Here is a 24,009-nt window from a genome sequence, read left to right on the forward strand (position 1 = left end):
TTCAGAAATACTTCGGTATTTCAGAAATACTTCGGTATTTCAGAAATCATTGTACTGGTTGCATTTATGTAGAATGTGGAAATTGGTATCCTTTGGTATTCCTGCCTTGGTGATTGCATTAGGTTGAAAGGCCCTTGTTGTTACGAAGTTACAGCTTGCTGACCTTGGTTGGTTCTGGGGGCCAGTCAGAGGTCTTCATGGTTTGTGCATAAGTATTGGGGGTGGTCTTGATCATGAGGCGTGTGGTTTGGTTGTATCAGTGCAGTGGCTTGTTGCATTGTGGTGTCACACTGGTATTACGATGACGTGTGTCAGTAGATGAAATATAAAATTGGTTGGGTTTCTTTTTAAGGTGTTAAATGATTTGTCATTCTGGCCAAAGTTTTCTTTTGAATTAGAGTAGAACACTGGTGTACTCTTGGCCAAGTACAAATTGAAAGAAGCATCCCATGATGCACTTAAAAAGCATCCTTCCATGGATGTGTGAAATCTTGAATAACATAGTGCTACCAATGTAAAATCTGAGCAGAGTGAATGTTAAGTGATTCTTCAGAACATGCACTTAAACTTTACATGTATTAGATTTTTTCCAAATATTGGTATGCCTGATAGCCAATCATATCCTGACTTCAGAAAATGTTGTTACAGAGATAGTAGGAACTGCCGATGCTGGAGAATCCGAGATAACGAGGTGTGGAGCTGGATGAACGCAGCAGGCCAAGCAGCATCCGAGGAGATTCTGAAGAAGGGTCTAGACCTGAAATGTCAGCTTTCCTGCTCCTCTGATGCTGCTTGGCCTGCAGTGTTCATCCAGCTCTACACCTTGTTACCTCAAAATGTTGCACTGTGTTGGTTTCTGAAATTTAGTTACCGTATAGTAGTAGTTGCTATATGTGCAATTTTGAAGACATACCTTAACCCAAGAAAGTAGTAAGATTCTGGATCTTGCTGCCACAGTGGTTGCAGTGCGTAGTGTGAATATATTGGATCACGAGCCAAGTGTTTGAAGGAGATGTGAATACAGTAGGTGATTTTAGATGAGAAAAGGTGTGGCTCAAGTAGGGCATAAACGCCAGCATGAACTGGTTCAGCTAAATGGCTTGACTTTAGGTGCTATAACACTTTATTAATATTTTAATGGTAAATGTTTCATTTCCAGGTTCGCTTCCGATTCCGAGTCCTTGCAAGCATTGACAAGACTTTTTTCAACTGCTGAATCTTTTTTGCCTGATCAGTTTTTATGTACGATCCAGAGTTGCCATTTTCTGCCCAGGTCTTCTTCCAAGTGGTCATTAGTCATGTCAGTTTAGGTTGTGTGGGCAGCTTTGTAAGCCCTTGTTTAATACCCAGGTGTATCTTCCAGCAGATGTCATTGCTGTGTGCTGTTGGGAAGAAATAGGACTTTTTTTTTCCCTTTCACCCATATGCCCACATCTGGAAATAAACAGCCAAACTGGTTTAATGAGGTTGGGGTCACTCAAATTTCTGTTTGCAATCTATCCAGGTCTCTTTCAGTGACCGTGTTTTATTTTTTGGACAATGCAGTGATGAATTTGAACATGTCCTTGTTCTTTTTCCTTCTGATCTGCCTTGCCCTGATCAAGTCCAGCCTGTGGCTTCTGCTTGGTATTTTAGAACTTGTGCTAAATAAAGGTGTACTGTTACTAGTGTCTACTTCTTGGTTAAATGTTCATTGTTTTTATTCACAGCACAGGCCCGGCTAATTGCTGACCTTTGGGCACCTGTTGCTCCATTTGAGCAAAAGTCTGGCCGTGAAACCTGGACTGTGGCTTTTGCACCTGATGGCTCCTATTTTGCTTGGTCGCAAGGACATCGTGTAGTAAAGTTGGTTCCTTGGTCTCTGCATGAAAATAAGTAAGTACTCTTTTTCACTCTACAATTCCTTGGAAGTAGCCTCAAAACAAGTTCTGTAATTGAGAGTTGAGGTGTTGTCCTAAAACCTCATGCAATTGACAAGACATTCTCTCCTCCACAGAGCAGAAATCTTCCTTCGTGATTCTTCCCATTACTTGAATGATAGGTTTGCCTTTGATGTTTGACTGTGCGTGTTCTAATTCAATCTTGTTACCCAAGTCTGACTGAGAAGAATTGTCATCAGGTTGAAATAAATAATACTTACTTTGCTAGGTGGTATTGCCAGGCATGATCAGGCACCCTTACAAATGAAGTATTAGATGGAAGGAAGGAAAGAAAGGACATTTGTGGATTTGAATGGTGTCATTTCTAAGTTGAGGTAGTCACCTCGTGGTGAGATAATTATGGCACTAAGGAGTTGATTGATTGATTTCTTATGATCATTGAATACTGTATATCTTCCATAAACATGTTAGTTACTTGCATGAAAGTTGGTATTTATCAACAGCTACTAAATTGATACAAGGTAGCTTTGTATTACTTTGCTTGAGCCTAAATTTGTCTATATTCAATGTTCCTAAATAGGATCTTGTTTCACAAAGACAAAAAACCAAGGAAATAAGAAAAATAGTAGTAACTGGAAAAACTCTCCAGGTCTGGCAGCATCATGGAAGGAAGGCTGAGTTAACGCTTGGGTCCAGTGACCCTTCAGAACTCTGCACATATGCTGTCTGACGTGCTAAGTTCTTCTAGCAATTTGTTTTTGTTTCTTGTTTCTCATAGATTTAATTGTATTTACTGTTTTACTGTGTTGTCTTGCACTCAGTGTTACTGCACCAGCTTTTATGGAACAAAGATCTTTGTTGGTTTCACAAAGTGCTGTTTTGTTTTCTGGTCAGAAACTAATGGCAGTTAGATAATCAACTTTTTTGTGTTGTAACGTGCTTGTCAATAATTTAACTACTGATACAACAGCAGCAATTTGTTTGATTTATATTGATGCTGATGCAGCAGTTTGTATTAATAGTGGAGATGGCCCACAATCTATTCACATAGGAAAATTTGTTTGGTAAGCCATTAGTGTGACTTGGATTGTCATCAGGAAAGCTTTTAAAAACAACCCGTGATGTGTGCTAAATCATTTTTGTCTGGAAAATGATTAACATTTTAAATCTGGTAAATACAATTTTTTTAAACTTAGTATGCTGTTGCCCAATTGACAAACTTAGTGTGACACAGGTCATACTACATAGTTTCTGAGACCTGTTTACTGATATGTTTTTGTTTAATTTATAGCCTTGTATTGTCTCTTTGGAGTATTAGTCCTTTTAATTAATTTTAAACTTTATTCTTTCCAGAAGATTGTATAATGATGAGCATGATAATGCCGTCAATAAAATTCTCAGAAAGCAAAATGGTCACAGTCAGAAGAATCATCCAGAAGAGCGCACTATAGACTGTGGCGATATTGTGTGGGCCCTTGCTTTTGGCTCTTCTGTACCTGAGAAACAGAGTCGTTGTGTGAACATTGAATGGCACCGATTCAAATTTGGTCAGGACCAGCTACTGCTAGCAACTGGTTTGAGCAATGGGCGTATCAAAATTTGGGATGTCTACACAGGTAACAAAATTCTCTTAACTGATGATTAGCAACTTGATCAAGTTGGCAGTGTCATTTGGAATTGTGTAATTGTGAAAAGGATATGTGTCGTAGCCACTTTATAATGCCCACACATTACAATTTTTAAAAAAGTTTAATATTAGAGTGCAAGCCAGCTGAGTACCCCATTTTGCTGAAATCTTAAGTATCTGTTTCTTGAAGGCTGTGACTTTTAGTTTTTGGCAGGTGGAGGTGCCTAATATTGGACTATGTCAACTTGCCTTGCATTGGCAGGTGTTGTAAGACCTGCCATAATTACCATCTCACTGAGCACTGCCCAAATACTCCTTCCAGGTGATGAAGTTTACTTGCTTCTTTCTGGAATGCTCTTGTCACTACCCATTGGAGAAAACAAACAAACTGGGTAGCTGTAAAACATCTCATTCTGCAAATGTGGCCCGTCTGCTGTTGGGGCTAATTATTAAATGCCCAACCAGGTGAAAAGCCACAGATTGTATTTCGAGCATTAAACCATGCGTTGACTTAACATGTTATAAATACGTTAGCAAATATTCAGTCGGACACTTCTTTCCTCCTCTCATCTGGTTCAATTGCAAGTCTTCGTAAATAACCTTTTCACACATTGGAGAAATGTATTTGTGCACTTAATAAAGGAGGATGTGAATTATTCGAAGCGCTAATTTTTAACAAACGGAACAGCTACCTTTCGTTGAATTATTAACAGCCGCTTGTACGTCACCTGGTGCAGCACAAGTAAAGGAAAAGTGACAGATAACAAGTGATTTGTATGCTCCTAATTGTAAAACAAGGTTGTGGAAACTAAGCTTGAAATGGAAATCCTGTCTGAGAAGAGCAGAATTTCTTCAATGATCCTAATTCTTCATTGATTTGCAATGATTGAAGTTCATCTATCATAATAGGGCCTGTTTTATCTGTTTGTCTTGGATCCAAACTCTCTCTCATTGCACTTGGCTGTCAAATTCATTCTTGGTTAGTCTCATTTACATGACATTAATGATTTACGGTAACTTCTGAATTTCTTTAAGAACCTATTAGAAATTTAATATTAAAAGGATAGTACTCTAGTCGTTTGAGAGCCAGTAAACTGAGGGCCTACCTTGCCATTGACATTGAGCTCTGAAACTAGTCATTGCCTTAACTTGACCTTTCTAATGCATCAATATCTCCTCATGTTGCAGGTAGATTCCTTCTTAATTTGATGGATCATAATGAAGTTGTTCGGGATTTGACCTTTGCACCTGATGGCAGCCTTATCCTAGTGTCTGCATCAAGAGACAAAACTTTGAGAGTCTGGGATCTGAAGGATGATGGTACGTTTTTAAAATTACACCTACATCAATTTTGAGGGTTTTATTAACAGCTAGTCTTGGTCATGCTGATTTTGAGTAATCCTAAACTTAATAGAATGTTGGCCTTTAAATCATTGGGATTAGAATACCACCAGATGGCTTCAGTAGTTTGAATGGGTAAACTAGTTGGTTTTGAAAATTTTCTAAGGGATTCAGTAGGAAAGGTACGCCAACATTTTGCACTAATGCAGGGACTCCACATCAAGGGAGCATCTTTGTCATCTGCCAAACTCTGATGATACAGAAATTAGTGGTGTAGTGAACAGTGAAGCAGGTTACTTCAGAATACAATTGAACTTTGATCAGTTGCACCAAGGAGTGGCAGGTGGAGTTTTGGATAAATGTGAGGTGCTGCAAATCAGGGCAGGACTTTTGCTGGGAAAAGAGGCCGTTGGGTGCAGTTTCATAGTTCCTTGAAGGTGGAGTTGCAGGAAGACTGGATATATTTGCCTTTATTAGTTAGTGCATTGAGCATAGGAGTTGGGAGGTCATGTGGTTATACAGGACATTGGTTAGACCACTATTGGAATACTGTGTGTAGTTTTGGTCTCGCTGCTATAGGAAGGATGTTGTGAAATTTAAAGGGTTCAGAAAAGATTTACAAGAATGTTGCCATGGTTGGCAATTTTGAGCTATAGGGAGAGGCTGAATAGGCTGGGGCCATTTTCCACATATCACTGGAGGCTGAGCGGTGACCTTTATAGAGGTTTGTAAAATCATGAGTGCGGATAGGGTGAATATCCAAGGCTGTTTTCCTAGGGTAGGGGAGTGCAAAATTAGGGGGTGTACATTTAAGGGTATGGGAAATATTTAAAAGGGACCTAAGGGGCAACTTTTTCCACGCAGAGGGTGGTGTGAAAATGGAATGACCTGCCAGACGAGGTGGTGGCGGCTGGTACAATTAGAATATTGAAAAGGTATTTGGATGGGTATATGAATAGGAAGGGTTTAGAGGGATATGGGACTTGATTAATTCAGAGTATCTAGTTGGCATGGATGAGTTGGGCTGAAGGGCTTATTTCTGTGCTGTAGATTACTATTTTGATGGTAAAATGTAAAGCACCACAGAAGGCTTGAGGGGTAAGGTGCTGACCCTCAAAATGCAAGATGAATTCAAATTTGAAGTCTGGAGTCCTGAGTTTCTGCTCCGGTTATTGACGGAAATGGAATTGAGGTACTGAAAAACATAATGAGTTGGATTGATGGAGTGGACTCTGCTTGAATTACTTGCTACTTTACCCTAATCACTTTTTATAACACATTTTAACTTTAATTGCTGGCTACCCTGAGCTCAGCTAGGGAGCGGAATGTTGAGCAGGGTTTTTTCTTACTGTATGACTAATCAAGTGAAAGTATGTGTGCAACAAATGTTGACTAGCTAAACGTTTAAGAAAACTTAAATTGATTATGTATGTTGTATTTTCTTGTATCAGCATTGAAACGTTTTCATCAGAGCACGTACCTTTTGCCCTGAGAAAGGAAATCCCTGCTTCTTTGCTGACAAGCTTCTTAAATTAGACCACAAGATATCGGAGCAGAATTAGGGCATTTGGCCTGTCATGTCTGCTCTGCCATTCAGTCATGGCTGATAAGTTTCTCAACCCCATTCTCTCATTTACTCCCTATATCCCTTGACAATTCAGAACCTATCTAGCTCTGTCTTAAATATACTCAATGACCTGGCCTCCCAAACCACCTTTGGCAATGAATTCCACAGATTTTCCACTCTGGCTGAAGAAGTTTCTCCTCATCTCAGAGTAAAGAGAAGACCCTTTAGAATAAAGGGTCCTGGCCCCTCCTGCTATTGGGAACATTTTTCCAATGTCCATGCTATCCAGGCCTTTCGGTGTTCTTCAAATTTCAATTAGATTTCCCAATATCCTTCCAAACTCCATCGAGTGTAGACAGAGTCCTGAAACATTCCTCCTATGTTAAGCCTTTCATTCCTGGGAACGTTCTCGTGAACCTCCTACCTGAGACATGAGGTCCTAAATTGCTGTCAATACTCTAAATGTAGTCTGACCAGAGCCTTTTAAAACCTCAAGTACATCCCTGCTTTTGTATTCTAGTCCTCTTGAAGTAAATGCCAGCATTATATTTGCGTTCCTAACTACTGACTCAACCTGCATTTTTACCTTAAGAGAATCCTAGACTAGGACTCCCAGGTCCCTTTGCACTTCAGATTTCTGAATTTTCTCCCCATTTAGAAAATAGTCTATGCCTCTTCTTCCAACCAAAGTTACATGACTTTGCACTTTCCCACATTATATTCCATCTGCCACTTCTTTGCACACACTCCTAACCTACCCAAATCCTTCTGTAGCCTCCCCAACTCAATACTCCTGTCCCTTCACCTATCTTTGTATAATCTTCAAACTTAGCCAGACTGGCCTTGATTCCTTCACTTAGTTCATTAATGTAAAAATTGAAAAGTTGTGATCCTTGTGGAACACCACCAGTCACTGGCTGCCATCCTGAGAAGGACCCTTTTATCCCCATTCTGCTTTTCTGCCAAACAGCCAGTTTTCTATTTCTGCTGCTAACACCATGGGTGTTACATACCACCGAAACAGGTGGTTTACATTAGCAATTTTCCAGTCCTGTCGCACCCTTCCTGAAAGATCACTACTAACGCCTCCATTATCTTGTCAGCTACCTCTAAGAATTCTGGGGTGTAGTCTGTCTGGTCCAGGTGATTTATCCACATTTAGACCTTTTTGTAGCATCTCCTATTTGGTGATGGTCGTCATACTCCCCCTTGTCCCCCACTCCCGGCTATTGAATTTTTGGGATGTTACTTGTGTCTTCCACTGTCAAGACAGATGCAAAGTATGTGTTCAGTTCCTCCGCTGTTTTTGTTCTCCATTACTACTTGCCCAGCATCATTTTCCAGTGGCCCAATGTCCACTTTTGCCTCTCTTTTGCCCTTTATATATCTAAACAAATTCTTGAAATCTTCTTTTATTTGCTGGCTAGCTGACCCTCAGATTTAGTCTTCTCCCTCTTTTTTTTTTTTTCCTTTTTGTTGTCCTCTGTTGGTCTTTGTAGGCTTCCCATTGCCATTCATTGCATCATGTTTTCTCCTTTGCTTTTGTCCTATCTCTGACTTCCCTTGTCAGCCATGGTTGTCTTGTCCTCCCTTTAGTTTATTGCTGTTTCCTAGGGATGAATTTTTGCTGTGTCTCCCGAATTACTCCCAGAAACTCCTGCCATTGCTGTTCCTCTGTCTTTACCATTGGGCTCCTCTCCCAGTCTATTCTGGTCAGTTCCTCCCTCATGCCTCTGTAATTCACCTGTAATTCCATTACATCTGGTTCTAGCTTCCCGCTCAAATTGCAGAGTAAATTCTATCCTATTATGGCCACTGCCTCCTCAGGGTTCTTTCACTTTAAGCTCCCTTAACAAGTCTGCCTGATTGCACTTGACTAAATCCAGAATTGCCTGTTCCCCCATAGACTCCTCCACAACCTACTTCAAAAAGCCATCTTGTAGACATTCCACAAATTTCTTTTCTTGCAATCCACTACCAACCTGATTTTCCCAGTGCACCTGCATTTTGAAATCCCCCATGATTACAGTAACCTTCCCTTTCTTACATCAGGAGATAGAAAAGGTGTGTATCTTGTGCCACACATCCTGACTACTGTTTGGAGGCCTGTACATAACTTCCATTATGGTTTTTCAAACCTTTGCAGTTCCTCAACTCTACCCATACAGATTCTACATCATCTGACCCTATATCGTTTCTTGCTATTGATTTAATTTACTAATAGGGTGACCCCACCCCCTCTGTCCATCTGTCTGTTTTTTCAATAGCATGTATATCCTTGGATATTTAGCTCCCAGTCCTGATCGCCATGCAGCTATGTTTCCATGGTGCCCACCACATCATACCTGCCAATTTCTATCTGCGCCACAAGCTCATTTACCATATTTCGTACACTGCATTCATTCAGATACAACACTGTCCTGTATTTACCGTCCCTCTTCTCATTGTCATCCCTTTTATCCAGTTTGCTTGAAGTTTGATTCCTAACCCTTTCCAAACTCTGTCCTGTTTTGAGTTCCGGAGACTTTTAATAACCTCTCCTGAGTTCTCCTTTCTTCATTTTTTTTTTCATCCTTTTCCGTGCAGTTGAATCCATCCCCGCAGATGTTAACCTGCTTTGTTTCCCAATAGCCATCATATCTTTTTTTTTTTAAACACCTCCCAAAAAAATTTCTAGCTTAAAATCTATTAACCGCAGTGTTTACTGTTTTCGCTGGAACATTGGTCCCAGCTTGGTTCAGGTGGACACCGTCCCAACAGTACAGATCCCTCCTGTTCTAATATTGATGCCAGTGCCCCGTGAAAAGGGACCCCTCTCTCCTGCAACACTTTTTTAGCCACGTGCTTACTTCCCTTATTCTCATGTCCCTATGACAATTTGCATGTGGCTCGGGTACTAATCCAGAGGTTATAACCATTGAGGGTCTGTTCTTTAGTTTAGTTCATAGTTGCTGATAATCCCTATACAGGTCTTTCTTTCCTAGTCTTATCCATGTTGTTACCACCCCAAGACATGGTGACAAGCACCAAACTGCAATGTGATCAGGGTTTGGGGAGCAGATGGTGGTGTATGTTTCTTAGTTCTAATCTGTCTCCAGGTTGACCTTTGCCAGTGACACCCACCTCCCATGAGTGAATTAAAAAAATTTCCTGGTGCAGGAGCTGCACAGATGCTGTAATGAACGCACCAGCCGGTAGTTCTGAGGTCTCTGGTTCATTTCTTTAAAATTAGACTCTGTACATAATTTTGCATAGTTTTGAGTTTTGGGGCTGCCAACTGAAGTGTTTTGATATTTTAAAAACAAAGTTCCTTTCCTGTTTTGGGCTACAAAGATTTATTAGATTGCAAGATTGATCTGTTCTTCTAAGGAGCGAGTTGTGTATGACTCTTTTCTCTTGTATTGTACTGAGGAGCATGTGGATCGTTTGATTTATAATTTTTGTTTAGGCTGGACTATCTGAAGCATTAGGTTCAATGAGCTTTTTTTCTTTAACAGGCAATATGGTGACTGTACTGAGGGGACATCACAACTGGGTGTATTGCTGTGCCTTCTCTCCAGATTCAAATATTCTCTGCTCTGTTGGAGCTGGAAAAGCGGTATGTGTGCAAGTTCCTTTTTTGTTTTTGGGGGATAAAAGTCTTTTGATGCATTGATCAGAACCCTTATAAAATAGCATGCTTTAGACTCTCTAAATCGATTTGTTACTTCTAGAGTTAGAACTTGCTCGGTGTCATCAAAATATTTCTGTGCAAGTTATTGCATAATGTTGCAATGTGTTGGCGGGGGGGAAGATGTTCTAAACTTCTAACTTGGAATGTTAATTTCAAGCTTTAATGACGGTCTTAGTGTTATGCTAGTCTAGCCCTCTGGCTGTGTAATTAAGCATATAATGCCTATAATTGAGAAGTTACTAGAAGTTGCTTATATAAATAAGTTTCCAGCATCTTGCTGCAGAGCATGCATGCAGAATATGTTTGCAAATATCTTCCGGTTTGACTATTGGATGTGACTTCTTGTATGCACTGATTTGAATAAAAATTTGCTACTTCCTGGTTCTGAACCAGTAGTCGACTATTGTAATTTGGATACAGTACCTGTAAACATTCTATTTTCTAACTGTTGAAATAATTGCCATTAATAACTTGAACTGGGGATGAAGTCTTGAGGCTCATTTTTATTTCCTACATGGCTTGTTGCTAAGACCTAACAGAATATCTGCTGTGGTGGATTTTCTCCTTTCCCTCCAAAAAATGTAAATATCTGATCTTTTTACTTTCTGTCTAAATAAAAGGATAGATAAACCTGTTTTGGGGCCTGTGCCAGATCAGATAAGGATGAAGGGAGGCAGATTTTTGAAACTGGGTAATTAATAGATCTCTCACCTCAACATGAGCAATCCCCACACACCACCACACCTTGATTCTTCCAGTGCTTATTGAAGACTTGTGTCTGAGCAAGGTAATGTGTCAAGGTTTAAACTAAATCTTGGGGGTCAGATTCACTTGCATGGAAAAGTATGAAAAAACATTCAAGGTGCAGGGGGAGAACTCAGTGGAGGTTATTAAAGTTTCCAGAACAAGTAATAGGACAGAGGAAACGGTCGGGGATCTAACTTGAGTCGGAGCATATAAAGGGACAGCTATGAGAAGGGACGCAGTCAATGTGGGACTGGGTCTGTTGTATTGAAATACACATGGGAGACCATATGTTTTTTGGGAATAGCTTGTGGTATAGCCCATTTGGGAGCAGGTAATTCTGGATGTTGGGATGTGTAATGAGCAGACTTGATGGGGGTGTTCAAGGTAAGGGAACCTGTTGGGGATGTGGACCATAATATATAGAAAACACCCTGCAGTTTGAGGGGGAGAAGCTGGAATCAATGTAACAGTATTGCAATTTAGTAAAGGTAACTGCAAAGACACAAGGAGCTGGCCAGTGGAAAACATCAGCAGCACAACAACTTAAAGGCATAGGGCAGAGGTGAGTGTAGTGGCTCTCTAAGGAGAAGCTGAAAGCTCTGAAGAAGGATGAACCACCTGGACTAGGTAGTCTACAGCCTAGAGTTCTGAAGCAGATAGCTGAAGATGTTGTGGAGGCACTGGTGATCTTTCAGAAATCTTTGGAGTCAGGGAGGGTAACAGAGGACTGGCAAATGGCTGTAACACCCCTGTTTAAGAAGGAAGGGAGGCAGAAGACAGGAAACCATGGACCAGTTAGCCTGACCTCAGTCGTTGGTAAGATTTTAGTCCAATATTAAGGATGAGATTGCTGAGTACTTGGAAGAGCATGGTAAAATAGCGCTGAATCAGCATTGGCTTCATCAAGGGGAGTCGCACCTGTCAAATCTATTAGAATTCTTTTGAGGCGGTAATGAGTAAGTGGACATTATCTATTTGGATTTCCTGGTGAGCCTTGGACAAAGTGCTGCTCAAGGGGCTGCTAAATAAGGTAAGAGGTTTGGCTGACAGAATGTAGACTGTGGGGAGAAAGGGTCTTTTGCAGGATGGCAGCTGGTGACACGAGCAGTTCTGCAGGATTCAGTGTTGGGACTGCAACTATTCATGTTACATATTAACAGTGTGGATGAAGGAATGGAGAGCATTGCTGCAAAGTTTGCACATGTCACAAAGGTGGGTGGAGGGACAGGAACTGTTGAGGAAGCTGGGAGGCTGCAGAAGGATTGAACAGTTAGAATGTATTCCATCTGTAACCTGCCCAGTGTGGGAAAGTGAGATTTTTGCACTTTAGTGGGAAGAATAGAGATGTTACTATTTTCTAAACACAGGAAAAGGATTCAGCAATCTAAAACACCCAGGGATTTGCGAGTCCCAGTTGAGGATTCTCCTAAGGTGGGAAGCAAAACACGCAAGTTCAGTTGGCAGTTAGGAAAGCAATTGTGACATTAGCTTTCATTTCAAGAGGGCTAGAATGCAAGAACCGAGATCTACTGCTGAGACTGTATAAGGTTCTGGTCAGACTGCATTTGGAATATTGTGAGCAGTTCATTGCACTGTAGGAATTCTGGAATTCTACAATTCTGAAGCAGGCCATTTGGCCCATAAAGTCCACACCCACCCTTCAAAGAACATCCCACCCTAGATATTATGGACAATTTTTAGCATAGCCACTCCACCTAACCTGCACATCAATGGACTGAGGGCAAACTGGAGGAAACCCATGCAGACGTTGGGGGGAATGTGCAAACTCCACACAAGCAGTCGCCCGAGGCTGGAATCAAACCCAGGTCCCTGGTATTGTCAGGCAGCAGTGCTAACTACTGAGCCACTGATGTCCATAAACAAAGGCTGACACGGTCAGGAAACACTCATCTTGCTGAAACCCAGGATTGAATCAGGGACCTTTAGATCTTCAGTCGCACGCTGTCCCAACTGAGATACTTCGGCTGGCCCTGTACCTAAGAAATGATGTGCTATGTTGGAGGGGGTCCAGAGGAGTTTTACAAGAATGATCCTGGAACACAAGGGCTTGTCATATAAGGAGTGGTTCAGGATTATGGGTCTGTTGTACTTGATGAAACATAGAAGGATGAGGAGGGATCTCATTGAAATTTAGAACACTGAGAGGCCTGAATAGAGTGGATGTGAAGATGTTTCCATTAGTTGGAGAAACTCCAATCCAAAGGCACAGCCTCAAAGTGAAGGCACGACCCTTTAGAATTGAGATGAGGAATTTCTTTAGCCAAAAAGTGCTCCGTCTGTGAATCTCCTTGCCTCCATAGCCTTCTGCAGCAACGTCAATAAGTGTCTTTAAGATTGTGGTTGTTTTGATTATTAAGGGCATCAAGGATTACAACAAAGGCAGTGTGATGAGGTTGAGAAACATACCAGCTGTGATCAAACTGTGGAGCAAACTCAATGGGCCAAATGACCTAACTCTACTATATTTATGGTCTTAAGGTCAAAGTGTCCAAGAGCTTCATTGCTTAGATCACTTCCAAATTGTATTAATTTTTGCACTCCAATAAATGACAGTTGTAACTGTCACTGATTATGCACACATTGTAAAATTATCAAAGCATGTTGCCAGGGAAACTCAGATCTGGCAGCATCTGTGGAGAGAAAGCAGAGTCAACGTTTGAAGTCTGGTGACCCTCCTCCAGACTGTAGAATTAAATTGACTAACTAGACCATGGGGTGAGGAGGCTAAGATCAGATCAGGTGCACTTCATCTAACGCTTGCACAACTTGTTAGTGACCAGGGAAAACATTTTTGTGCACTGACTCAAGTTAATTTCATCTTTGCTTTGTTATTTTTCAACAGTCCAATTTTTCAGTCCAATTTAAAAGCTTTTGAAAACTGAGAATGATTGATTGGATGCTCCTCCTTTTAAGATTTAGTTTGCATTTTGCTTTATTTATTATTGCTTCATTATTTTTCCAAATGTTGGATTTCTGCTTGACAAAATGTCCACCTGTTGTATAAATGCATATTTTTGATGTAATTTTTGCAGTTGTGCACCTTTTTCGTTCTCTATATTTTTGTGGTATTATTCAGTATCACACGATTACATACATGTCAAAAGATGCCTCAATTTTGAAGAGCTTCCAAAATCCAATAGTCAAACTGAACTCTGAATGATACAGGCAGTAGATTAGTGTATCTTAAAGCTGTGGAACACCAGTTCATATTTCAGGATTTTGTTATTAAGAACAGAAAGCTAACAAGTTAAACTGACTCAAAACCTACAATTGTATTCAGTTTTCTAGACCTTATACAGTAAAAGGTAAACTTTTTTAAACTTTTATTCAGTGCAGCATGAAGTAATGTCAAAGTGCTGTTTTTAAAATCTTTCTGGATCTCTGCTTATTTTAAATGACTTCCTGAAATGTAAACTTTGATTCTGCATCTTTGGCAATTGGCTCCTTTTAAAGGAGATTTGAGTATAGTTTTTTTAAGTTTTGTATCAATTCTAATGGACTACAGCTTTGTAAATCTACATTACTAGCTAGAAGTATCTCAAACTTTAAATTGTTAATCTTGAAGTCCTTTAAAAGGTTGTGTTTACAACATTGCAATCAAGTAACTTTACTAAGCTTTTGTATTTGTCATTGTCATTGACATTGCCCAAGAATATAGAGACCTCAAGAATTTGAAATTTCTCAGTTAATGTTTCTAAACTGATGGTTTCCTTCCACCCACCAAAAAAATTTTAAAATTTATGTTTAAAACATGTGTATGCAAGCACTCGTATTTGAGTAGCTTGTTTAACTACATTTTAATGTTGGGAGCCCAAAGAGTGGGCTTTTTAGCCGCAAGGGATATTTTAACTAGTCCAGTTTCTGGTGGTCCAGTTTTTTTTTTGTATACGTATAGTCCTGCTGTACCCTTGAATAAGGTCATGTCTGATCTGTTTTTCTTGTCTTGCATATTCCTATTGGTCTTTCTCTCCTTATCACTTTTTAAATTCTCCCTACTTGGGCAAGCAACCTCACATTTTCCCATATTATCCTCCATCTGCCAGTCTGGACTCTTTCAATCAATCTGTCTGAAACCTTCTTTGTCTTCACAGCATACTTATCTTTTTGTCATCTGCAAAGTTAGCTACTCTCTTTGCTTTCCTCATCTTTGAGTTGATTTCGGAATCCATAATTGTTAAAATTAGGAGTTTCACTGTTTGGAGAGCTGAATGGCTTTCTTCTGTGCTGTTAGCACTGCTTTGGTTCTACTTTTTTTTTCCCATCTTCCTTTCCATAAACCCCTTTTTTTAAGAAAAAGAACAGTCAAGGTCACTTGTGTTGGCCCTTTCCAAACTGCAGCAAGTGAAATCTGGACTTTGGTCTAATGGCTCACTTTCTTACTAAGTAGTGCACTTCTACACTCAGCTATTGGAGGAGCCCCATTTAATAAATTGCATATTTGTTATATTTCTGGTTTATCTTTGCTTTCTTTGCCTTAAGTAGTGGCAGTTAAGTCAATCTACTTTAAATTTAGGACTTGCCTGTCCAGTTGTGCTGCACAAAAGGTGCAGAAAGAAGGACATTGGCAGTGGTAGTAGCTGTGCAGAAAGGAAGCATCTCTTGAGTGCAAGGTACATTATTGTTCATAAAGTAAGACATAAGCAGGTTTATGCCTTTTTTTATTTTTAGCAAAATTGTACGCCTCCTAGTTTGGCAGATTGTGCCAAGTTTGACTCTTATTTAAAACTACCTGGCTGGGATCTTGATGTCATTTCTTGGCAGCTACAACTTCCCTATAACTTTTCAAGTGAATGGGAGAAACTGTTAACTGGCAAGAATATGACCAGCAAACCCAGTCTGTTTTCAGTGACTGTAGTAAATTTTTGTAGGACATGTAATTTTCAAACACTATCTCTATTGTGACTTACATTGGACTGTAGTCATCTTTCAAAGCCAGAAATGTGAATTGGCCATTTCTTTTTGTTCATGGATATGTTATGGATAGCGACATACTACTGAACATTTTAACAGAAATATTTAACCTTTTCCCCCATTTTACTAAGTATTTTTTTCCTCTTTAGATCTCCCGCAGCATGTACCATTCCTGGCAGAGGGTGGGCAGGCGATCTGCTCCCTGGCCTCTGACAATGTTACCAGAAGGTGTGTGAGAGCAGCCCAGGATAACTTCCTTGGTTTTTGCTTTTTTTCCTCCCTCTTCCTCCTCATTGGGAGGGACTTGACTTCAGCTTGGTTCTTCCCCCCCCAGACAGCCCGGGTAAGATCGGGAATGCTGCGTGGGCAATCACAAATGTGAACCTATGTCGTTGAATTCCCATTGGAGCACCAGTCTGCTGCACCACTGGGCTACCTACTACAAATACTGTTTTAAATATGCAGTGTGTTTGGTAGAGTTTTTATTTCTATTTGCAGAAAACCTAAAAATGTGCAAAGCTGTAGAGTTGGTCATCTGGGTTCTATAGTTTGGAGATGAAGTAAGTCTGCTGTTCTACTTTCTGCTATCCATTACGTCCTCTTAGAGACCAAATTATTGAGCCTAAACTGCACTGGTGGGTTGATAAATTTGTCCACTGAGTAGCTGCTTTGTGCCAAGGATTCCATGTATGATACTTGGTCTGTTATATTTTCAGTCAGGGCAGCGTTAAGCCTGCTGTACTGGTCTTGCCATCGGAGAGATGAGTGGGCGAACATTGGTCAAGAGTCTTGCCTTTGGTTGCAGCTCTGTCAATAAGCGTGCATGTATTGAGTTCAGTGAAGACAGAATTGTGTTCCGCTGTGATATATTCCAGCGTGTTAACACTTGTTTGTCTAGATAAGCTGTTGAGCGGTTACTTTGGCATGCAACTGGAGGGTACCCAGTGTCTTAAACTCTCCTGGCATAAGTCACATTTCAGGAGCGAAAGTTGTAGAGTGGAAGGAATCCTATTTTAGTTTGTGACCACTTTAGTAATTTCTTATTTTTGAAGATGTGAAAGTTGACTATTTTACACGGTGTGCGAAAGTAGAAAGAGAAAAACTGAAAATAGCAATGCTTTATTTAAATCAAATTGAAATTCTGACCATTTGCATAACTCCATAATTAACTTGCATAGATTTTGAAATCGCATGCATTACTTATTTTAGTGTTTTATCTTTGTAACTTCAGTTTTTAAATACTTTCTGCAGACGGTTATTTTGAGTGGCCAAAGGGCAATTAAGGTTATTAGTGTACTAAATTGACCTCGTATCTATTGTTTGGGTTGAAGTCTGGATCATTAAGACAACTTAGGCACATGTATCTGACCTTAATTTGTATCTTTAAAACTCTCTAATTTGCAATGATATTGGAACAAAAATCCTTCCTGAACCTTAGACACAAGACTATGCAATTTTGTATGGTATTGCCATAACTTTGTGTGCTGCCATGTTTTTACAGTAGTGGAGAAAACTCTGCTTTTGTTTTTGTGTTAAATGATTTCCATATGTCTGTAAGGACAAGGTCAGATTGGTTCCATGCTGATGGAAAGGGGTCCAAGTTGTGATTGGATTACTGTTCGAGTGGAATTAGGGAATATCTATGCTCTGTGACTAATGGAGGGATATGTGACCCAGTAGGCCTGTGGAAAAATGAAGTTCAGTTTATATGCCCATAAAAAAATTGCATATATGACTATCATATACGTTCTACAAAGTTTGTCTGTAATTGAATCATCTGGTTAATGTGCTGTCGTAATTAATGTATCCCAAAATGTAATTTTGAAGCCTCAGTTTTGTGCTGTTTGCCAAAGGATTGTTCCTTTAGGCCGTCAAACATGTTCTTTTCTCTTGCAGTATCTGCTGTTTCATAGGCTCTCGCTCCTGATGAAAACGTTTTGTAAACACACGTGAACTTTAACTCTGAATGGAGGTTCCGTTGGAGTAACAAAATGTTATGCTTAAGTTACCTGTACTGTATTTTTCTACATTTTTGTTTCTGAAGTGTTAAATTTCGATTGGAAGATGTAATTTTTAAAACTTGTAAAATTGTTTAAATTATTTAAGCATCCTTTGTGGGTGTTGGATATGTTATTTAGAATATATAGTTATAGCTGGCATGTTTGTAAATATTGCTTCTTAAAATTTTTAGTTGCAGTAATGACACTGAGCATATCAATTTTGGAAGTACTGTATAATTTGAACTAATTGTTTGCAAATTTATACTGTAACTGTTACGGATTATAAATTAACTAGATCTTGTTTGGGAAGATTAACCATAAACTGGAGCTGTAAATTGCAATTTTCTCATTGCAGGTTTTTCTTTGGAACATGGAAAGCTACACCATGATGCGTAAACTTGAAGGTCACCTTAATGATGTGGTATCATGTGAATTCTCTCCTGATGGAGCATTGTTGTCTACAGCCTCATATGATACACGAGTTATTGTCTGGGATCCACATACAGGCAGTATTTTGTTGGAGCTGGGGTAAGTGACCACAGCAACCTTTGTCAATAATGGGTGATGCAACTGGTTTAAGAACAATGACCAGTTTGAATTTCTTTTCCCCATCATGGCCTGGAGTGATGATTCATGTTGGGGGGGTCTGGTATTCATGGGCTTCCACTTCACAAAATGTGTAAATTTCCCTACCACTTATGAAATTTATTGGAGAAGATTTTTAAGGGCAAGATTTACACACATTTGGGAAAGAATGCACTTATTAGTGGCGGTCAGCATGACTTTGTGCAGGGAGGTCTTGTCTCAGATCTGACTTTTTTGAGGAAGTGACAAAGACGTTTGAGGGCAAGGCTGTGGATGTAGTCTACATACACTTTACTAAAACATTTGACAAAGTGTCTCTTGGGCTGGTCCAGAACATTAAGCCACATGAGATCCCCAGTGAATTAAAGTTGGATGCTAAATTGTTTTGGTCATGGACAGATGGTAGTTGTGGAGGGGTATTTTACTGATTGAAAGTTTTCAGTCAGTGGTATTCCACAGGGATCAGTGTTCGGAGGTGAAAGGACCTCTGTTTGTAATATGGATGAGAATGTAGTTGTTCTGATTTGCAGGTGATGCAAAAATTGGGGGAGTTGTAGGTAGTGAGGAAGGTTTGTCCATCCATCAAGATATAGATCATTTGGATATTTGGGCAGAAATGGCAAATAGAGTTTGATCCAGACAAGTGATAGGTAATACACTTTGGGAGGTCAAATGCAAGAGGAAAGTATACAGTAAATGGCCTTATGAGTATTGACAGAGAGGGATCTTGGGATAAGAGTCCATTGCTCCCTGAATTTGGCAATGTAAGTGAATAAGGTGGTTATGGTGTATAGCATGCTTCCATGCATAGGTTAGTGCATAAAGTATAAAATTGGCAGCTATAGAAAACCTTGGGCCACATTTGGAGTATTATGTGCAGTTTTAGTTGCGACACTGTACGAAGGATGTTAAAGATTTTGAGAGGGTGCAAAAGAGGCTTACCAGGATGTTGCCTGGATTGGAGTGTTTTACCTATAAGGAGAGGTTGGGACAAAATTGGATTGTTATAGGCTAGAGTGTCAGAGGCTGAGAGGCAATCTGACAGATTACATAAAATTATAAGAAGCATGGATAGGGTGGGTACTGAGTCTTTTTCCAAGTGTGGAAATGTCAGATACAAGGGAATTTGTGTTTAAGGTGAGAGGGAGAAGGTGTAAAAGAGGTATGCCGTGCAGGGATTTTGGAGGGGTGGTGGGCTGGTAGGGTGCTTGGAACATCGTGCCAGGGCAGGTAGTAGAAGCTGATATGATAGCAACTTTTAAGAAGCATTTAGACAGACGTAAACAGGCAGGGAATAGAAGGATATGGACTACATGCGGGCAGATGGGATTAGTTTAGAATGGCATCTTGGTGCAGGCATGGTAGTTGAAGGACCTGTTCCGGTGCCATACAGTTCTGTGTTCTCTGTAATTCTGAACTTGGTTTCAGAATGCTAAGAAGTGTGTTAGTGTCACAGCACTGCAATTCATGTTTGTTTCTAATTTGTTCATGGATTTTGAGTGTTGCTGACAAGCTAGCTAGCATTTTTTACCTGGAAAAAGTGATGGGGAGATGTCTTTGTGAAATCCTGCAGAACTGTAGAATAAACCTGTAGATGGTGCTTGCTTTTACACTTTTTTAATATTATGCTGTTACTTTAATGCACTTCATTTCAGATTTGTAGGATATGAACAAACTACAGAAAATAGATTTGTGTAGGTCACTATTCAAATAGAGGTGAGAAATTAAATTATTGACTTGGCTTCAGGAAGAGTTGATGCCTTTGTACTTGCTAAGCAACTTGTGCAACAATCTGAATTATCAATTCTTGTTAACAATAGCCACTAATTAGACTTTTATCTCAGAAGAATGTGTAAAGTGTATTCATCTGTTGGATCCTGTGGATGTAAACTTTTGTTATTTTGCAAACAAAGGTTTGTGTTCCACTTAAAGTTTCTGCCATCAAAACATTTCAGCTTTATCATTTGGGAGCCGAGGTTTTTGGGGTCAGGGAGAGGAAAGAGTAAGTAGTTGGTTTTATAATGGGATTTTAAAACTTTGTAAAGCTTTTCAGTATCTTGCATTTTTTCTAACAATTGCAGCTTTAAACCTAGTTTGAATACTTCATCCAGAGGTTTCACACTGTCTGGAAGTGTAATACAGTGCATGCCTTTTGATTTGTAAATGGGGAAAGTTAGGATATTTTCATTAATTGGACTTTTTCACTTCTGCCTTTGCAGGCATCTCTTTCCACCTCCAACTCCAATATTTGCTGGTGGAGCAAATGATCGCTGGGTGAAATCTGTTGCCTTTTGCCACGATGGTTTGCACATTGCTAGTGTTGCTGATGATAAGTAAGTGGATATTAAATATTTTGAGCAGTAGAATTTCCCCTCTGGGAGAATGCTAATGATGCCAGATTTGGGGTGTTGAAGTCAGCAGCAGTGAATACGGGAAGGAAGAGCTCATTTTGACGTTTCCTAGTTCTGCCTACAAGGGGCTTGACTCTTCTGATTGGCTGTTCCCATGTATTTTGTGTGCTGGAGCAAGAATATATTACAGTAATACACAGCTGTACCACTTTTGCTTCTGTGCCACATGCTTTGATCTCTCTCTCAAAGATGTGTGCTCATTGTGTTTGTTTTGGTTGATGAAATCCAGTCACTTGGAATAATTTATTATTTGTATTGGAGTTGGATTCAACAGCAGTACTTTAACTTTCAAAAGTTACTATGATTTGTTTTTCTGTACTAAATATATCTTTTTATGGTTTTAAAATTTAGAAGGGAAGTAATCTTGGATCACGAATATTTGTTTTAAAATGTTAAAGGGAATTTACATGGGTTGCACCCAAGATTTAGGTTTTATTTAATTTTATAAACCTGATTGAGAAGCTCCAGAAAAGACAACTTGCCGAGCAGATGAAAATAGCCCATAGATTTTGTTTGGGTATGATACTGCAATTGAAAACCTTTTTTTTTCAAAGCCTGAAAACAGCATGTTGCATCAGTGTTGCCAGTTGGAAAGTAAAATTTTTCTTGTATACTCCAAATGTATTCAATGGGATTAAACTAACTTTGATCCCTTGGATAAATTCTGATCAATCATATTAACTACTATCCAGTTGCTTCTGAAATGCCTGCTGTATAACTCTTGATTTGGAATAATTCTAATTGGACAATGTTGTCTGCTAAATTTTTGCAAGCTTTGCAGAACTGTCATCTTCATGTATAGTGGCTCATTCAGGACTGATGAGAAATTTCTCGTGGATCTATATTTGTTAGCCTTCTGCTGCTCCTAAATACATGTTAGACTAATTGTATGAACTGACTGATATTGTTCATTTCAGAATGGTGAGATTCTGGCGGATTGATAAAGATTGCCCAGCAGAGGTTGCTCCTTTAAGTAATGGCCTATGTTGTGCCTTTTCTCCAGATGGTAGTGTTCTAGCTACCGGGTAGGTATATTATAATGACCTTTCATGATGCTTGGAGTCTGTTCAATGTGTGATGCTGAGAGTTCAAAATCAGTTTTCACATGAGGTTTGCAGTCGAAGACATTGGACTCAACGTTAACTGTTGTCCTCCACGGGTGCTACCAGACATTGAGTTTCTTCAGCATTTTTGGTTTCAGATTTCTCGTGTCTGTAGTATTTCCTTTTAAGAATTAAAGGTATCTGAAATAAAGAAGTGAGGCTTCAGGTGGACTGTTGGTCCTGAATCTTTTACAGAGGTTGTCCAGTTTATTGAATTCTGATTTGAGAAAATTGGGTTTCCTGTATTACTAGTTTCATTTTCAACGAAGTGAGAATGGACACCAATAGCCAATTTTGTAGATGAGGTTTGTTTTGCTGACAGTATTGCCAAGTAAGTTGGAAGGTGATCGCTCCTATGTCTCTGCCACTGTCACACTCTTCAGTGCCCTGTTTAATGGCTCCACTGTTCCCTACACAATAACTAGTATTGAATGTCCAGACTACTTTTTGAAACCATCTTTAGTCCTTAATAACAGTCATAATACTCTTGTGCTTCTGAGGCACTCAAATCGTCTTCGCTGCATAATGATTATTGGTATGAAATAGGTTTACACAAGATTGCTAACTCGATCGTCATTCTATCCAAATCTGCCCTTGCTCTCTTTTATGGTGTTGATGTCTGAACTCTTTACAAAAGTGCATAAAATGTTCAAGTTGGTGACCTTGGATCAAAAATTAACCCTACATTTGCTTCGCTTTTCTCTCCCAAGGACGCAAGATGGTAGTGTTTACTTCTGGGCTACTCCCAATCATGTCCCCAGTCTTCAGCATCTCTGTCGTATGGCTCTGCGAAGAGTAATAGTTACCACTTCTGTTGAGAACCTGCTTATCCCACCAAAGATAGTTGAATATCTAACTTACCGCATAAACTGACCATTTGGAGCTGCATAACTTCAGAAGGCTATGGCGTATGTTGCCTTTGTTGTTTAGATGTAGACAAACGGGTGCATTTTCATGCCTTTGTAAGCCAAGCTTTCGTTTGGAGCCTGGTCAGTTCATACAGATTTTTTTCTGTAAAAACTGTGTACATTCTGTAAACCTGTACTATTATATATAAATATCAGCTTGTACCATAGCTATTTTCTATTCTGTTCTTGGTCCAATTTTTTTGTTCCTGTACATAAATGTGTTATGGTGTTTTGTAAATGTATTTTTTGGAAAAGGCCTATAGGGTTTGGTTGATATTCAATATTGTCTGCAACTCAAAGGAAAAAAAAAACTGTCATGTCAACTGCCAAAGACTTGTTTTTATAAGCTAGCATTTACAAATGCAGACAAAAGCTGCGTTTCATTTAAATGTGAATTTATTTCTGTTCATCTATTAAAGAGAAGTTGAGTTTTATCTTTGGCATTTTTATTAAATAGCAATTTTTGCTGCTGTCATATCATGTACCTGTAAGTTTACAATTAATTCCAAATGAGATGACCCACCTTTATCTTGCTTTGGCTGACAATCATCATACTCATGGCAAATTCTGTGGATAACTGAAATCAAAGCCAACTTTAATTATCAAAGAATCAATCTATCAAAACTTCAGTTTTATGTATTCAGATGAATACTTTTGTCATTACAAATGTTATGTGCCCCTGAGATTAGACCCAGTAAAGCTATGGATGTAAAGTGGGAGGCATTTCAATAGATTATGTTTTAACATTGAGCCATAGCTCAAAATTTGCATATGTGGAGTTATTCATTTCTTAAGAGTTGCTGTGATCACTTGAATGTTATGCCAATAAAATTAGAATTGGGTCACCTGGGCCTAATCAAGGAATCAACCCATCTCCCTTGAGTTTTAGGCAGGTAATTTGCTAGGTATACACCTCAAACAGAATTTGAGACCAAACCTCTAACTTTCCAGCACGAGTCCCAATGTGACTGCCTTGATATTGGCAGTGCTCTGATCAGTTACTTGAATGGAACCATTTGAAATGCTTGTGGGTGTAGTGTCTGTGTACAGATTTTTAGTATTTGCACTTGGCATGTATCAAAGTATTTTGTTCTCTATTTTACCCAGCTTGTTTTAAATTATGAAACACTTGAAAACCGGATTTCTCAATGTGCTAATTTCTCAATATAACTTGAGGACTTTAGAAATGCTTTGGAGATGGAAGTAATGTGTGACATGATTTGGTGGATTGGCAT

General features: G+C 39.4%; 1 protein-coding gene across 1 annotated transcript in view; it reads left to right on the top strand.

Annotated features, from left to right (window-relative positions):
- The window catches only part of wsb1 (WD repeat and SOCS box containing 1), a 25,282-nt gene extending 2,074 nt beyond the window's left edge, over window positions 1-23,208 (top strand). The window contains exons 2-9 of the mRNA XM_048612333.1: window positions 1,710-1,875; window positions 3,234-3,496; window positions 4,696-4,827; window positions 9,913-10,013; window positions 18,123-18,295; window positions 20,572-20,685; window positions 21,681-21,788; window positions 22,577-23,208. Coding sequence (XP_048468290.1) covers window positions 1,710-1,875; window positions 3,234-3,496; window positions 4,696-4,827; window positions 9,913-10,013; window positions 18,123-18,295; window positions 20,572-20,685; window positions 21,681-21,788; window positions 22,577-22,739 — 1,220 coding nt within the window. The 3' untranslated portion in view covers window positions 22,740-23,208. The remainder of the gene's footprint in view (window positions 1-1,709; window positions 1,876-3,233; window positions 3,497-4,695; window positions 4,828-9,912; window positions 10,014-18,122; window positions 18,296-20,571; window positions 20,686-21,680; window positions 21,789-22,576) is intronic.
- The last annotated feature ends 801 nt before the right edge of the window (window positions 23,209-24,009 follow it).

The sequence above is a fragment of the Rhincodon typus genome, chromosome 26, assembly GCF_021869965.1.
Source record: "Rhincodon typus isolate 14 chromosome 26, sRhiTyp1.1, whole genome shotgun sequence".
In the NCBI taxonomy this organism is placed as follows: Eukaryota; Metazoa; Chordata; class Chondrichthyes; order Orectolobiformes; family Rhincodontidae; genus Rhincodon; species Rhincodon typus.